At 48.1% G+C, this 15,667-nt stretch overlaps 1 protein-coding gene across 3 annotated transcripts; it reads right to left on the reverse strand.

The window, feature by feature from the left end:
• Positions 1-411: 411 nt before the first annotated feature.
• LOC109281895 (C->U-editing enzyme APOBEC-1) lies at positions 412-7,580 on the reverse strand. 3 transcript variants are annotated; one of them, XM_019482207.2, is made up of 5 exons: positions 7,529-7,580; positions 6,776-6,797; positions 5,821-6,221; positions 3,512-3,562; positions 412-1,048 (listed from the first exon to the last, which is right to left on the reverse strand). In XM_019482207.2, the coding sequence occupies exons 1-5, from the start codon at positions 7,548-7,550 to the stop codon at positions 981-983; spliced, it is 564 nt and encodes a 187-aa protein (XP_019337752.1). In that variant the 5' UTR covers positions 7,551-7,580; the 3' UTR covers positions 412-980. The 3 variants fall into 3 exon arrangements, with proteins under 3 accessions (XP_019337752.1, XP_019337751.1, XP_019337750.1); XM_019482206.2 differs by having other exon boundaries at positions 412-1,045; positions 3,441-3,562; positions 7,529-7,578; XM_019482205.2 differs by having other exon boundaries at positions 3,441-3,562; positions 7,529-7,577.
• Between the last annotated feature and the right edge of the window lie 8,087 nt (positions 7,581-15,667).

Below are 15,667 nucleotides of genomic sequence, written 5' to 3' on the forward strand. Positions count from 1 at the left end.
AAAATCAGGATGCTCGCCACTTTTTCTTTTCCTCAACAGAGCCTGTCTGCATGAGCTGCCACTGGATCATGTAGCCCCTGAGCTGCAGGGGGGGCCCGGTGCTTCCCTCTGTGGCAGTGGTGCCCTCCGGGGCTGCCCAGGTGGGGTGCTAGCTGCACGGGTGCAGCTCCAGCTCACAGGCAGCACCTGCCGGATCCAAAGGTGCAGGGGATGCTGGAAGCCCAGGCGTGCTTGGGGAAGCTCAGGCTTGGCAGGCTTCCAGCACCCCATGCACCATCCCTGCCACCTTCCCACCACCTGGGACTGCCTGGGAACAGCTTGGCTATCCCAGGAAGGTGGCAGGAGGGTGGCGGGGATGGTGCCTTTTGATGGTGAGAAGTTTTGATTCTGTTACAATATTTGGTCAATGGATAACTAAAAATCCTTTATTTAAAGAAACACTTTTCCAATAAAAATTTAATCGCAAATGTTTTGCAGGTTTCAACCAGTGTGGACAATAAATCTTAAAAACCCAGGGGTAGAAAAATGAGCTTGCATAACATATAGTAGGAAAGAGTCTCTGAAATGCCAGCACATATAAAAATGATTTTCTTAGGAGCTTCCTGTTGCAAAGAACTTGCTACTAGTTGATACCTGGAATGGCCCAAGGTGGAATATGTACCACTGTCTGCTTCCCCAAGGTAGCATGTAGAAAGCCACTGCCAACAATAGAAAAGAGATCCATCCCTGGTCCCAATCCTTATTCAAAGGACTTGTAGGGCTGGTGAGGTGACTTCCAGCGCAGTGTCACTTTCTGAAGGCTGAAGATGCTGATATATGTGGTTTGGTTGCTTTTACAGAACATCATGAAAATTATTTTTCCATGTCCTCAGGTGCTGGCTTGTGGTCTAGCAGTGACTGGCTGGTGGTACGGGGAAGCTTGTCAATAGATGTCAGTGCCTGGTTTGTTACTCAGAGCTGCCATATGGAAGCTGGACACCTCAGAGACTTCTTGCAGAAGCATTTGCATATATGTGACTCACAAGTTGTAGCTGAGAGCATGTTGCTGCTATTTGATAATATGGAAGGCATTGCAACCCAGGAGGGAGACCATATAGAGAAAAAAAGAAACGTGGTGTTAAGATAAGAGATCAAAAACCAAATGCTTTCTCTTTAGCCACACTCAGAGGCTCAGAATAAAGCATCTCTCCCAGCGAACTGCTGCTAGCCACTTCCAAAAGTTCCAAGTGTCTCTTGCAACCAAGTGTGTGTCCCAAAGAGATCCCTGTTAACACACCACAGCCCCGTGAACTTGTCAGGAATTTCCTATGTATTATGGAAATGGGTTGGCCTCTTGGAAGCAGGGAAGACATTTCCTCCCTGACTCCAAGGAACACTGAGATAGGTGTTATACTGGAGTAAATCAGGACATCTCTGAAGAGAAACCCTAAAACGTCATCCCCAGTTGCATTAACAATGATTGTATTGCCAGGATATGACCAGTCACTGTGTTGATGAGCTTTGTTTTTTAGATTGTGCTTTTTGCTCCTGCCTTAAACTTCTTCTTTGAGTTGCCTTTGTGGCCTAAAACTCTCTAGGGCAAAGACCACAGCTTATATTTGCATAATGCTTAACCCATTTTGGGTGCTATCAGGAGCACATCAGTAAACAGAATGGTAACAGCACTAACTTACTTGTAATGCTATTGAGAAAGGATGTATCCTATATGTGCAACATTTTCCTCTAGCTGTGTCTCACCCAGGGAATGCAACCTATCTCCTTATCCTTTGCACTTCTGTGGTGTTTTGATTCCTTCTATACCATGTGCCAGATCCAAAGCTGGTAGATACTGAGGTAGATTGTCAAAGGCCCTACTGCTCTGCTGAGTCCTGCCCAGGATAGACTGTGGACTACTCTTTGATATTCCCCCAGGCCAGCAAAGTGGGTAGGCAGGGGCCTGGCACATGGGCTAGGGACAGAAGTTACACAGTTTAAGTGATCAGAAACTGGTTTAAACCTGTAACGGGACATACGTTCAGTGCACATAAACCAGTTTTAAAATGGTTGAAACCAGTTTAAGATAAACCTGGTTGAATGTAATATTAGACTTAACTGATTGAGCTCAAACCCAGTTATGCAACTTCTGTCCCAGACCTCTTCCTGGTTTAAGTTAAACCAGCATCCCCAGCATCCCAGCATGCTCTGTAGCCCTGGGCTGGACTGTACTCCCTGCTCCAGCAGTGCAGGATTGGGCCCACCCCTCTGCTCTGTAGCCAGAGCAGGGACAGGCAGGGATGGGGGCCTGGCCAGACGCTGGCCCTGGAAGGGAGCAGGGAAGAGGTTTATTCCCACCATCCCTCCCCTGTCCCACCAGCATGGACCTGCCAGGCATTTCTCCGCTGACTGCTTCAGCAGCGGGGGCATGGCCAGCCCTGGCAGTAGCCTGGAGTAAACTGGCCAGGGGTGGGGGTTTAATTCTCCCTTCCCCATCCCAGCACCATGGACCCGAACTGGGGTCCACCTGGTGCTCCCCACTGCAGCAGCAGGGGCATGGTCAAACACTGGCCAGCATGGCCCCTGAGGCAGAGGGGGAAGGGTGGGCGGTTATTCCCTCCTCCCTCTGGTGTCTGGCAGAGGGGGCAGGAGAGGGCTTATCCTGCTGCTCGCCCTGTGCAGGAAGGGAGGAGCAGCAGCAGGAGTTGGGGTGGGCAGACCCCAGCTGTGGTCCCCTGGGGACAGAGTGGGGAAAAACCCCCCTCCTTGCCCACTTTGCCTCGGAAGCCATGCCAGCCAGTGTCTGGCCGCAACCCCACCCCGCCGCTGCAGCAGCGAGTGGGGAATGCCAGGAGGACCCTGGTCTGGGGCTGTGGGACAGGGAGTGGGGAATTAAACACCCTCCCTGGCCAATTCACTTCAGGTTACTGCCGGGCCTAGCCACGTCCCCCCAGCACAGCTCCCCTGAAACCAAGGGTGCCCTCTGGCTTTAGTGCCCTCCAGCTTCTGACCTGAGCAACTGCAGACACATGCCTGCATTTCTGGAGTTAACAGTTAATGTTTATTCACTTGCAAATTGGTTCAATCTAGGCAGGTTAGACTAACCTGCAAAGTTTGAATCAATTCAGGCTCCAGCATTTTGAATGTCTGTCTCTAGCCATGAGGGGTGCCAAATCATTACAGCAACTGCCTCTCACTCAGGAAGGCTGGGGGCACAGCTTGAGCTCTGGCTTGCTCCAGGACAGAGAGCAGGGCAGAAGGCAGTGTTTCAGGCCCAAGCTAGTGCCCTCACCATCGCTACCCTCCTTCTATTTGTGCAGCCCCTTACATAATGAAGGCCCCATCCCTGGTTAGAAACCTGCTCCTGATAGCACTAAAAACAGTGTGGCCAGTATCCTGGAAACCTCCTTTACAAATCCTTTAGCAATATTCTTTCACCCAACATTTTTGCCAAAATACCTACTAACCAACAGAATATGCTGGAGTTCCAGGGTATAGAAAGTGATCCATAGAGGGAAAAACCAAGGCCAAAAATCACCTTCTCCTTCATGTGGATGTGAGACAAATGTTCTCCAGCAGTACCTGTAATCTAAATACACAAACACTCGGTCAATTTTGGCAACAGCCCTGTGAACTTCTTCATTAAACATATCAGCAACCTAGTATGAGGTCAATAAATTTCCAGTTTTACAATGGTGAAAAGGGTCCTTGTGTTCCAAGCTAGTAATGAGTTAGTGACAGGGTTGACAACACCAGTAACATCCACAAGATCCCGTCTATTTCCTAGGAGCCAAATCACCCTGCAACCGTGCTCAGAATCCATGCATCTATTCTGGGAGGTCTGCCATGATCTGAAGACATGGGGGGTCAGACAAAGAACTGTACCACCCTCTGGTTTAGTACTGGTGCAAGAGGATGTTCCTCTATTGATGCTCTGTCTACTAGAGCTCAGCATGGGGAACAGCGTGGGAAAAGGGAGAACTCAACTGCTTTGTAATGGGACCAGAGAGTATGTAGATCACAAGGGGGTGGCTTCAGAGAGAGGTTAGTCCTCTCCTGGTGAAGTACAGGCAACCCCCATTTAATGCTGTTTTGCTTAGCACTGTTTCGCTATAACACTCATTTTACATTGATACCCAATACTACTTAGCGTTCAGCAAGTTTTGTTATAATGCTCATAGCATTATACAACTGGCAGCAGGGAGTATAAAAATCCTCAACCAAGCACTTCAAAACCTCCTGGGAAGATTGGTTTCATTTAATGCTATTCTGCTTAATGCTCGGTTTTTTGGGAACCGATTAAGAGCGCTAAGCAGGGGTTGCCCTAACCAACTAGAAGAAATAGGGGCTCTGGGCTGCCAGTTTTCCATGAGGCCCCCATGGCAATGTTAGCGGGAAGAAATTAAAGCAGGAGAAGGAAGTGTTGCCCTATCCCTGTCATCAGTCCTGCCAAAGAGCACATCTGCTGCAGGGCTGAAGCTGCCTAGGAGTTCATATGGTGCTTTCATCCCCCAAACCAGCACACCTCACCCTGACACTGGAGAGTAGTAAGTTGGATTCTCCTGACACTGGTCTTGATCCATTGATTCCCAGCTCCCTCTGTGAGGCAGCAGGGAGCACTTGAGGAAATGTTGGTGGCATGTGCAGACGTGTGGCATGCTGTCACCTTCATGATATGCAATGCATCACATGAACTTCCTGGGCAAGAGGAGGAAGAGCTCTCTGACTTAAGGACTGGTGCTTACTCCTCTTCTGAGAGTACAGGTTTCCCTTTATTTATGCAGTAGATGCGTTCCCAGGGAACGGCGCATAAAGCTAATTCACATACAGTGAACCCAGTTTACAATGAAACAGATAGGGATGTGTTCCCGTGGCAGTGAAAGAGGGCAGGAGTGATGCTGGGGCTAGGGAAGGGGTGGGGAGAGGAGAGAGGTGCAGCCCAGTAGCTGCAAGCAGGCAGTGTCTGCCACTCCCGGGGCTGCAGCAGGGGCAGCACCAGGCTCTTTGTGGTGCTCGGGGTGGGTGGCAGCCCCACTCAACCCACTACTCCCCACTCACCCCACTGCTCCACTTCTCCCCACAAACTGCAGCCCCTGCTGCAGCAGCCCCAGGAGCAGCTGACACCAGCTGTCTGCAGCCACCGAGCTGCACCATGCCCTGAACCCCCCAGCACAGTGCAGCCCAGCGGCCGCAAGCAGGCAGCACCCATCACTCCCAGGGAAGAGCCTGGTGCCACCACCAGCCCCAGCCTGCAGCGGCCACCAGCCCCAGCCTGCTCTCATCCCACTGCAGGCAGCTGCCCGCCCCTACTGTAGCCCTGAGAGTGGCAGACTCTGCCTTCTTGCAGCTGCTGGGCTATGCTGCACCAGGTACAGCCCAGAGGCTACAAGCTGCTGGCATCAGCCGTTCCAGAACAGCTGCAGCAGGGGTTGTGGTGAGTGGGGCCCCAGCCCCACGGCCCTTTCCCCTCTCCTTATCCATCCCCTCTGCTCACGGCCCTTTCCCCTCCCCTCACAAACTCACAGACTTACCTGCCTGGGGGATGGGGGAGCACGCCTACGCCGATCGCATAACAGCAAATTTCCCTTGCATATAACGAATTTCAGGTATAAAACGGGTCATCGCATAAGAGCGAATTTGCAGAAATCGAACCCACATAAATCGAGGGAAACCTGTACTAACAAGGTAGGCTTCCCCCTACACTGCATCTTGACTAGTCTGGCCCAGGTCAAAGGCTTGTCATTTGCCCATCAGACTGTCCAACAGCATTAGCACCTCTTAGCAACACCATTCTGTTGTGGCATCTTTGCTCCCAGCCTGAACAAAGCCAAGGAGGAGCTGGGTTACCTGGTAGATCCATAACTTGCACATGAACTCCACTCTGCACTAAGTCCCGGAGGCCTTGTCGGTTGCGTTCATCCATGTGCTTGAACAGCTGGGCTGCCTTGATCACCAGGGTTATATGAGAGTGAGCCCGCAAAAACTGCAGGATCCTTCTACAGCATTGGCAGCAGGGACTCCAGGACAGGAACCAGGTGATATGGCAGGGCACAGGAGGATTGAACTGTAGCTTCCCAAAGGCATTTTCCAAGCAGTTGACTTCAGCATGTTGGGTGAGTGTGTTTGAGCACCAGTTTCTCCACACCTTGGATCCTTTACCCCACCTGATCTCATACAGCAGGTGCGTCACCTTGGGCCAGGTGCTGGGCATATAATTCTCCTGAAAGTCTTTCAGCTCTATCTTCCATCTGAAACATAAACACCATCAACCTTCCCCCCTTGGTATCTCATGCATCAGAGGCTCTGTACATTGACTACACCATCACTGCCTTTCTGTGTTTTTCATTCGAAGATGTTCCCTGGGCAGCTTTTCCATTCATCCCAAAATGCTCTCTGGGCTTTTCCATTCACTCACCAGAAAAAAATAACAGGCCCAGCATCCATTTCAAACTACAGAGAGACATTTAGAAGGAGTTGAAATCCAATGGTCTCCAGGAGGAATTAAGCCAAGTCACTAGTGTGATCTTCCTACAGTTCCCCCCTAGTGAGACATCCAGCCCATGCTCCAGAGCACAGCATTGGCTAGCACCATTCAGCAGCACTGGGGTTAGTGTGGGGCCTTTGCAGTCACCTACACCAACCCTTGCAACATAGCCCCTTATGCACCCTGGGGAAATGCTTGTAGCAGTGAAACAGGATGACAGAGGAAGATATAGGGACAGATCTCGGCTAGAAATGATCAAAGAGTTCCTTTAAAGCTTCTCAGCTCCTGCAGATCTGACAGCAGGTCTGACATTCTCACCCTTGGCTGGTGCCTAGGAGACCTGTTGAAGAAAGATTTGAAAGTCAGTTGGTGGAGGCAGGAACTTAGAAGAGTCCTCTGCCCTTTCCCTCCTCATCCCTGCTAGTCACTAGAGCTTGCCATGCCAAATCTCTTGCTGTCATTTTCCTTCACAGATGATCCCCGCACAATCCTCATACTAGAGGTCTCTGCTCATATCCAGTATGCCCAAAAAGTAGAAATTTCTCACTGAGCCCAAATTTAGTGACTGTTTTAACTCTGTTTTTGCCTTCACACATGGGGTTTGATTCTGATCTGAAACTAGTTTTTTGCCTATGATATTCCAGTGGCGTTGCAGCTGATTTACTCTACTGTATTGAACAACAGGGTCAGGCTCCTCATTTATATTCGAAGGTACTACTGGAAGCCCAGGCTTGATCTGTCTTTCCCTTGGTCCCCAGTCATGAGGAATCAGGCAGAAAGAAATTTGGGAAACAAACAATTTGTTTTCTCTGTGACTTAGTTTGCTGTCTAATCTGAAGATTTTTTTCAGAATCAGAAAACTTTCCTGGATTCTCAATAGTCCTATGTTTAACAGAACGAGACTTAAATTTCAAAATCTATTACATATACAGAATGAACATTCATGAACAGATACCTACACAAAGGTAACAGCCACAGGTGGTGCACACACTCAGCAGCACAGGTACTCATACGTCCTTAAGGTGTCATACGTGCTCAACAAATACAGAAAAATACACACACACTCCTTACCTTTCTCTTCCTCCACAGCCATTGCTTCTGCTTACTGTAGCTCCAGCTGCAGACTATTTGTACTCTTTTTTCTGAGACATTTTCACTTTCAGTTTCTGTTCCAGAGAACTGAAACTGGCAGCCTAATATCGGTTTCTCCCACTAGTGTTGCCACTTCTGTTTGAATCTATTCCGAGAGGTTTTATCACATGATGTAAAGATATTAATGACTGATCTACTGTACTGCACTCAGGAAGGCAAATGTACATTACTATATTACATTTTAAAAATCCACTGGACTACTGTATAAATTCGATTCAACATTTAATATTTATTTTTACGAATGCCCTATCATTTATCTCCCAGGTGACTCTCAACAGTCTTCTGGATATTTATACAGCAAAAGCTGTGTTAACTGGCACTTTATTAGCCGGAAAGCTCTATTAACCGGCATCCGAGGGACACGGCAAAAGCAAAAGCAGAAGTACCACTTCCGGGTTTTGCCGCTGCTGTGAGCAAAGTTCTTGCCACTTCTTTGGCCACAGCCCAGGGCGAAGCAGCCTTTGTGGGTCAAAGCAGCCTGTTCAGGGCCCCTCTCCCTGTCCCCCAGCACACTGACACCAGGGAGTACACTAGATGGTGCACATTTTATTAACCGGAATATTCGATTCACTGGCATCCCCCATTCCCGGGGGATGCCAGATAACAGAGCTTTTACTGTATCTAATTCCTGGAGACTCCGGGAAGGTTGGCAACTCAATCCTGGAGGGTTGGCAACCCTAAATCCCACATAGGCTCAGTAGGACCTAAGAGGGCATGCCTGTTACTTTAAGTAGGTCTACATATGGGGTAAAGAACTACGTATTGGCTGTGCCTCCACAAGATGCAGGCTGCATAGTAGTTCATTACTAATACACAGTAACTTCTTACTATTTTGCGGAGTGTCGCATGGTACAAAGTGTGACGTAACGCTAGTGTGCAGTAGTAACAAACTACTGTGCAGTAGAAATGAGCTACTGCACAGTCAGCATCAAAAAAAAGTTGTTTAGCGATGCCACTGCACAGTAGCTGTAGTTACTGTGCAGTCATTTAGTACTTGCGTATGCAAGTACTAAATGACTGTGCAGTAACAACTATGCAGTCAGCATCTTGTGTAGAAGCAGCCATTGTCAAGAAGGTAGCAGTACTTGGCCCTCAGAGCTTTGTGTATCCTGTCTCTAAGCCCCCTGCACTGGTTTGTGACAACCCTTGAGTAAGGCTCAGGCAGGGGAAGAAGTATCTCCCTCACTACCATGTTGCCTGGGAAAGGGCAGCCCAGGACCAGACCTGCTTATGAATTCTGTATGTATGTACTTACCAGACCCTCCAGAGAAAACCCTCTGAGGGGAGAGCAGGTAGAGCCCTTGTGCAGACAGCATCACGAGGAGGGCATCAAACTGCCCAGGCAGGGTGACTGAGCAGGTACCCAGTGATCAATAACTTGCGAATTAATGCTTCAGTATTCACTACTGAGCATTTCATGGGCAGACTGGGGAGAAGAGAAAAAGAAATAAAATCCATGGTTTATTTTTTCAGCTACCAATGTTATCTTCTTGGAAACCATCTGCTATGTGTATCTCAGTGGATGACTGCTACTGTTGATTTTTTCTAATAAATGTGTGTTGAAAGGGTAGTGTCTGGAAAATGTATCTGATACTTGTTCTGGGTGGAACAATTATTTTCCCTCAGCTAAAAGGAAGTATTTAGAGCCGGGTCCTACAGCAGGTTCTATGTACTGGGTAATTCCATGGACTTAGGTGCCTAAATGCCATTTTACTCCTTCCTGTTCAAGTTTGCAAATCTAATCCAGGGGTTATCAATTGGGGGTACTTGAGAAAGCCCTAGGGGGTATGTGCAGGTGGACAGGGACAGAGTGCTGCTGCCACGCATGATCCCATGCTGCCGCGCAGGTGCCACACATCCAGCCAGATGCAGGGGGCAGGAGAAGCTTGCACATGGCAGCTGCTGCCGCTCTGCATCCAGCCATGTGACACCCCCCTCCCCCAGCTCTGTGTCCAGCCACCAGGGGTACACTGACCCAAAGGTTGAAAACCCCTGAATTAATCCACCTAATTTTGTGACATGGCATCATCTTACCCTTAACACTGAGTCCCAGAAAACCAGTGAGGAAAAAAAGGACCCACCTACCTGTTGCATTAACTGTTTTTTCTGGGACTCAAGCAGGGGGCAATATAACCTGTCCCTTAGATGCCACCTCCAAAGAAACCCCTTCTCCACTCTTTCCTGGCTAGGGGTGACAGATAGACTGAGCTAGGTCTTTTGTTCATCACAGGGTGCCGAAGGGTGCACTCTGCCCCACAACACCAAAAAGAAGCCCCACCTATACATGTATATATGCAGACAGTCCTGACTAATAAAAGGGGTTTTTCCCCTTCTCATTTAAGGACTACTGTTGTCTCATGAGCCTCTAAAGAATGTTATGTCACTGGGACTATAGCCAAGCCCAGAATAGTACAGAAGACCCAGATGAGGGGGGGAGCAGAGGTTCCTCTATGGGGCACATGAAAAGAACAGATCCAGGGAACAGCTTGTGCTCTCCAAGACACTAGGTAGGACCCACACTGATTCTGTAGATCCCCTGTAGATGGGCTGTATGGGGTTCAGAGTGTTAGCTGAGGCCTTAACCTGAATAAAAATTACCCTCAGCAGCTGAGGGGCAGCATCATGCCATTTTCACTGACAACTCCTTTGAATACTCAAGCGGAACAGTCATGGTGCCCAGTGGCAAGGCTCCCCTCCCTTAGCGTGAATTAAGCCCGACATGTTGAAAGGAGTTGCACCAGCTATGCCAGTATTAAATTTGTGTCATGGCCTATGAACCTGCTTCAGAGAAGGACCATACAAGAAGTGCAATGCAGGGGGTGGGGGTGGGGTGTAACCCTGGATCAGAATCACAGGCATAAAAGTGTAGGGACAGCTTCCAAATCATATTAATCTGATGAACCCAGATCTTCTTGAAAGAATAAGTTGAGGCCTTTCCCTGTGGGGATCAATGGCCCTTAAAGTCTTAGGAGTGAGAAGGTCTGGGCATGCATGGGAAAGGCAACAACTGTTAAGGCTGGAATTGATATTTATATGGTAAAAGTTCCAGTCACAAAACCAAGGAGAAATAGCCCTGTGTGATGCACTGTAGAGCATATAGCCCTGTGTGATACACCATAGGTGATACACCATAGGGTGTATAACCCTGTAATACTTCACCCTGGATGTGAAGGGGTCACCATCATCTCCAAATATTCCAGAGTCCGATAAGGATCCGTCCCCATTCCTCTAAGTAACAAACACATTTGTAAAACACCAACATCCACACTCCCATGATTTGTTACCCAGGCACGGACCCAAATTCTCCATTTGTGTTCCCATGCCTGGGCAGCCCAAATCCCCCAGGAGGTCCTGAAAGATCACAAGAGGCTGACAAAAGTTGAGAGAGACAGACAGACAGAAAGACAGGATAGTATTGGTAGGGGACCTTACAGAAGGACAAGTGAAAAAGATGTGGAGGGAGGTGGCTGACAAATGCCAAAAAGGGGAGCATGCTGATCTAGCAGGGCTGGTTATATGAAATATCTTGCTGGTGAGGGAGGTACAACATAGATGGTGCTTGGTGAGAACAGCAAAGTGTCCAAGGGAGAGTTGTGAGGATGAAGAAACAGTGAGACATGTTTTGGGAAAGCACATATGCAACGGTTGTGGGGGAAAGGGTACATAATTTTTTGAGCATCATAAAAATAATCTAGCCCTTAACACAAGAGATAGTATTGTACAGGTTCATACTAAAGGGGCCTAAGGAAACAACATTAAGGGCTCTGTTAGCAGGTTTTAAAAAGCAGTATATGAAAAGTAAGAAACCTCTGAGTTTTTAAGGGCTTGGCTTTCACTGAAAGAGAGTTCCTGAAGCTGGGGCTGCATGCACTGAAATAATACATCAGTCAGGACAAGGAAGAGATCAGAGTAGAGGAGGCAGAGAAGAAGTGGAAGAAAAAGGACCAGACACACTTGTTTCACTGAACCAGCAGAGAGAACTTGTGGAAGGGTCAGAGAGTTTCAGATGGTTACTGAGGCAATAGGAGTTTTTTTTAGAGGGAAATTAATTGATATTCATGGGGTCCTGTATGAAGAATTATAGTTCTGTAAAATATTTTTTGTGGGAGGTTGATGTATGTTGTTTAAGGGTTTAACACATGTAGTTGTATGTTTTTCATATATAGTTGTTTTGTGATATGAAGTGTAACCCGGGTGGCAGCCCAATAGTTGCCACCCTGGCCAATATCAGGGAGGGTGTGGTGAGAGTGGGGCAGGGCTTCCAGTCAGCACCAATTTACTTTCCAGCCTGCCCCTGCTCCCTACAGAGAAGCTCGTAGTCTCGAGAAGGTCTAACACTTAACAGATTTAACTATTTACACTTTATTTACAAAACAAGAATAGGAAAGGTTATTTACAAGTGAACTTAAATGACATAACCAGAATCACAAAACAAACCAGAATGGATTAGTCAACCCTTGACTCAAGAACCACAGGTAGGTCAACTGGCAGCTTTCAGCCACTGCTGAGGTGCTACCACAAGGAAGCAAGGTGCTCACTCCCTGCAGCTCCAACAGGCTTCCCAATAAGTGACAGACTGCAACAGGTTAAGCTCTTCTGGTCTGCAGCAATCAAATTGCATCAAACCCCAACCCCACAAAGAGGCTGAAGGGTGACCCTCTGTGGCAACCAAAAAGACAAGCAACAAAGTAGTGTCCTGCAGCGATCAGCATGACCCAAGCACAAAGCTCAGGGACTCCATCCGATGACAATCAGCTGCAGAATAAGGGACAGGACTGAGTCCCCTCTGGGGCAGTCAGTGGCAGGGGGTCAGCAGTACAGGCAGTTCCCAGGGGTCGTTGCTCTAAACCCCTGCTCCAGATGACTGGCCGGACACCCCACATGCCTTGTGGCTCACCAATCCCGCTCTGAGTGCTGGCCTGCACCCTGAGCTCCCAGGAACCCTCATCCTGGCGCTCTGCTGTTCCTCAGGATCCCAATGTCTTGCCTGCTGCTGTCCTGCTTCCCCAGGGAAGGTAAGGGGCTTCCTCAACTCACTGGCCCAGCTCCCTACCTCTGAATAAGGATGCCGCCTGCACTCCTGGCCACTGCTTCTTCTTCGCAGTGGAGTGGGGGGCCGACTGCCACCCCTAGCGTCTGGGACACCTGGTACGTCCAGCACACTGCGATGGGGCCTTGGGGCCCCAGCTCCCTGCCCCAAGCCCTGGCCGTGGCTCCCTCTCTGCGGCAGGGCTGGAGGCACAGCCAACTGCCGCTGCCTTCTTCTCCTGCTCCCTCCGCTGGGTCAGCTCACCCCAGCTCTTCTTAGGTCTCCTGCATCATTCCCCAGAGTCACTGTCAGCAGCTCCCATGCCAGTTCGGCTGCTGCTTTTATCCCCTCCAGCAGTCCCACCCTGGCTTGCAAACCAGCCAACCAGGGCTCAGGGCGGCTGGCCCCCAACCCCCGCCACGCCCCTTCCAGGCGAATGAGGGGATTGAAAACCCCTTCTTTGGATGGGCTTCTCCTTTTTCATAGGGCAGGCTTCCCTGCTCCACCCTTGGGTCTCTCAGAGTTCACCAGCACTATTTCTAGCCCAGGGTAAGTATCTCAAGCCAAGCTGGTGAGCCCTCATTGGCAGTCTGTTACAGAAGTCTTGGTAGAACAAGGATGCTCAATATGTGAAACTTTATAAGTATAAAGTGGTAAGTGTATTTATAATAAAATTTGTAATTAAAAAAAAAAAGATTTCCATCACTTTTATGGCAATGAGGACCTGCTCTTCCCCTAGCTGCTCCTTGGCCTTTTGGTTAGGAGCAAGGAAGACTAGGGGGCATCTGAACTCTAAGGCTTCCAGGCCTAGGGCTTGCACCTAGGATGCCACTCAAAAAAAAAAAGTTCCCATCAGTGTGTTTGCTCAATATGGGCCATGTGTTTTACAGTCATGCTCAATGTGGGATGCATTTAATCAACTGAGTTGGCTTCCATTACTGGGCACATGCTGCTTTTGGCAGCAGTTTAATGATAAATAATGTATTTAATGAGTTTTCCTTATATACAAATACAGGACTCCCCAACCTCATTTGTGTAAGCAGCAGCAGCAGCAACAGCTATGTGATGTAGGTAAGCTGTGGGGATGCTATTGTTAATGGGATGCAGAATTTGCATGGGTGGGGTGGGGTGAAAGATCCTCCTAATTTAGCATGTGGGGTGGGTGCTCCTTTCTGGAAACACTGCAGGCACATCACTTTTTCACTTTTTGCTTTTCCTAGGGCTGATGGCTTCAAAGAAACCTTCGATCCCAGCATTGCTGATGGGCCTATACCTGCCTGAGATTGCAGACAGCCTAAAACACTGGTTCTTTTCAGAGTCACATCTCCCATCCACAACTCTTCTGAGTGTGGCAACACCCCCAGTCAAGAACCACCATAGCGCTCAACTTACCTGTGGTTCCAAACTAGGTGCTGCTGCCACCAGGGAAAATTGCCCTGCTTGCCTCCTGTACAGCCAAACTGGGAAGAGCTGTGGCACGTGTGTGTGCTCCTCCAGTATTTGTGATTTTTTACAATTAAAAATATAGTCACATCTATATAGATAGTTATTTGGTTATATAGCTCAACCTCTTGACAGAACATTTCACAAACATTTACATTTACATTCCCACACTTATATCCCCTTTATCATCCCTCCCCCATCAAACCCCAAACCCACACCCACAAACCAAACCCAACCTCAAACCCAAACCCATTAGGGCTTTGTGATAAGCCTAAGGCAAGCAAGAGAGTAAGATTGTGCTACAGCTCTTTCTGGTTCAAACCCGTAGTGTTGAATGCTGGTGCAAAAGATGGGCTGAGAATATGAAGGTAGAAGGCAGATCCTGGGGGAAGAAGGAATATGAGCAGTACAGTAAAAGCACTGGACTTCAGAAAAGTAAACTTTAGCAAAATCAGGGACCTGGTGGGCAGGATTCTTTGAGAGGTAAGTTTGAAGAGAAAAGAATTGCTGGCTTTGTGCTTTGAAGAGGCCTTTTTAAGGGTATAAGTGCAAGTTATCCTGATACAATGGAAAAATGGGAAGTGCAACAGGAGGCCAGCCTAACTAGACAGCACATGAGTGTGCAGAGAGAAAACTAGGAAGTCCAAGGCACAATTTGAGATGCAACTGTCAAGGGACACCAAAAGCAATAAAAAAGGGACTCTACAAGTACATCAAGAGGAAGAGGAAGACCAAAGAAACCATAGGCCCCTTATGGAATGCAGAAGGCAATATATTTCCAGATGATGCAAAGAAGGCTGAAATATTTAATATCTTTTTTTGCTTTCATCTTCAGCAAATGAGGACAGCTACCAGATGATGAGTGACATTGGCAAAAATGATAGGGAAGGAGACAAACAGCCTGGAGTACTGGCAGAACAGGTTAGGGATTTCTTAAAGAATCTAGATGCAAATATGATGCCCATTTTTAAGAAAGAGAAGGAGGAGGATTTGAGGAGTTACAGATCAGTCATTCTGATATCACCTCACATATCTGTGATATAGATGATATCAGTACCAGGAAAGATTATGAAGCAGATCCTCAAGAAATCTATTGTGACGAACCTAGAGGAGAACAAGGTACTTAGGAAAAGCCAGCATGGATTCACCAAGAGCAAGTCATGTCTGACCAACCAGATTTCTTTCTATAATAAGGTGACAGGCTCTGTGTATGGGAGAGAGTGGTAAATGTGATGTACTTTGACTTTAGCAAAGCTTTTGACACTGTCTCCCATGGCATTCTCATTAACAAACAAAGAATATACAAAGTAGATGAAAGTACCACAAGGTGGATACAACACAGGTTGTATCATCATGCTCAACAAGTAGCCATACATAGCTCAATGTCTACTTGAGAGGAGGTATCAAGTGGAGTTCCTCAGGGGCCTGTCCTAGTTCTGGTATGGTTCAATATCTTAATTAATGGTTTGGTTGATGGGACTGAGTGCACACTTAGAAAATGTGTGGATGACACCAAATTGGGTGGAATTGAAGACACTCTGGAGGGAAAGACTAGGATCCAGAATGACCTGGATAGACAAGAGAAA

This window comes from Alligator mississippiensis, chromosome 4, assembly GCF_030867095.1.
Source record: "Alligator mississippiensis isolate rAllMis1 chromosome 4, rAllMis1, whole genome shotgun sequence".
In the NCBI taxonomy this organism is placed as follows: Eukaryota; Metazoa; Chordata; order Crocodylia; family Alligatoridae; genus Alligator; species Alligator mississippiensis.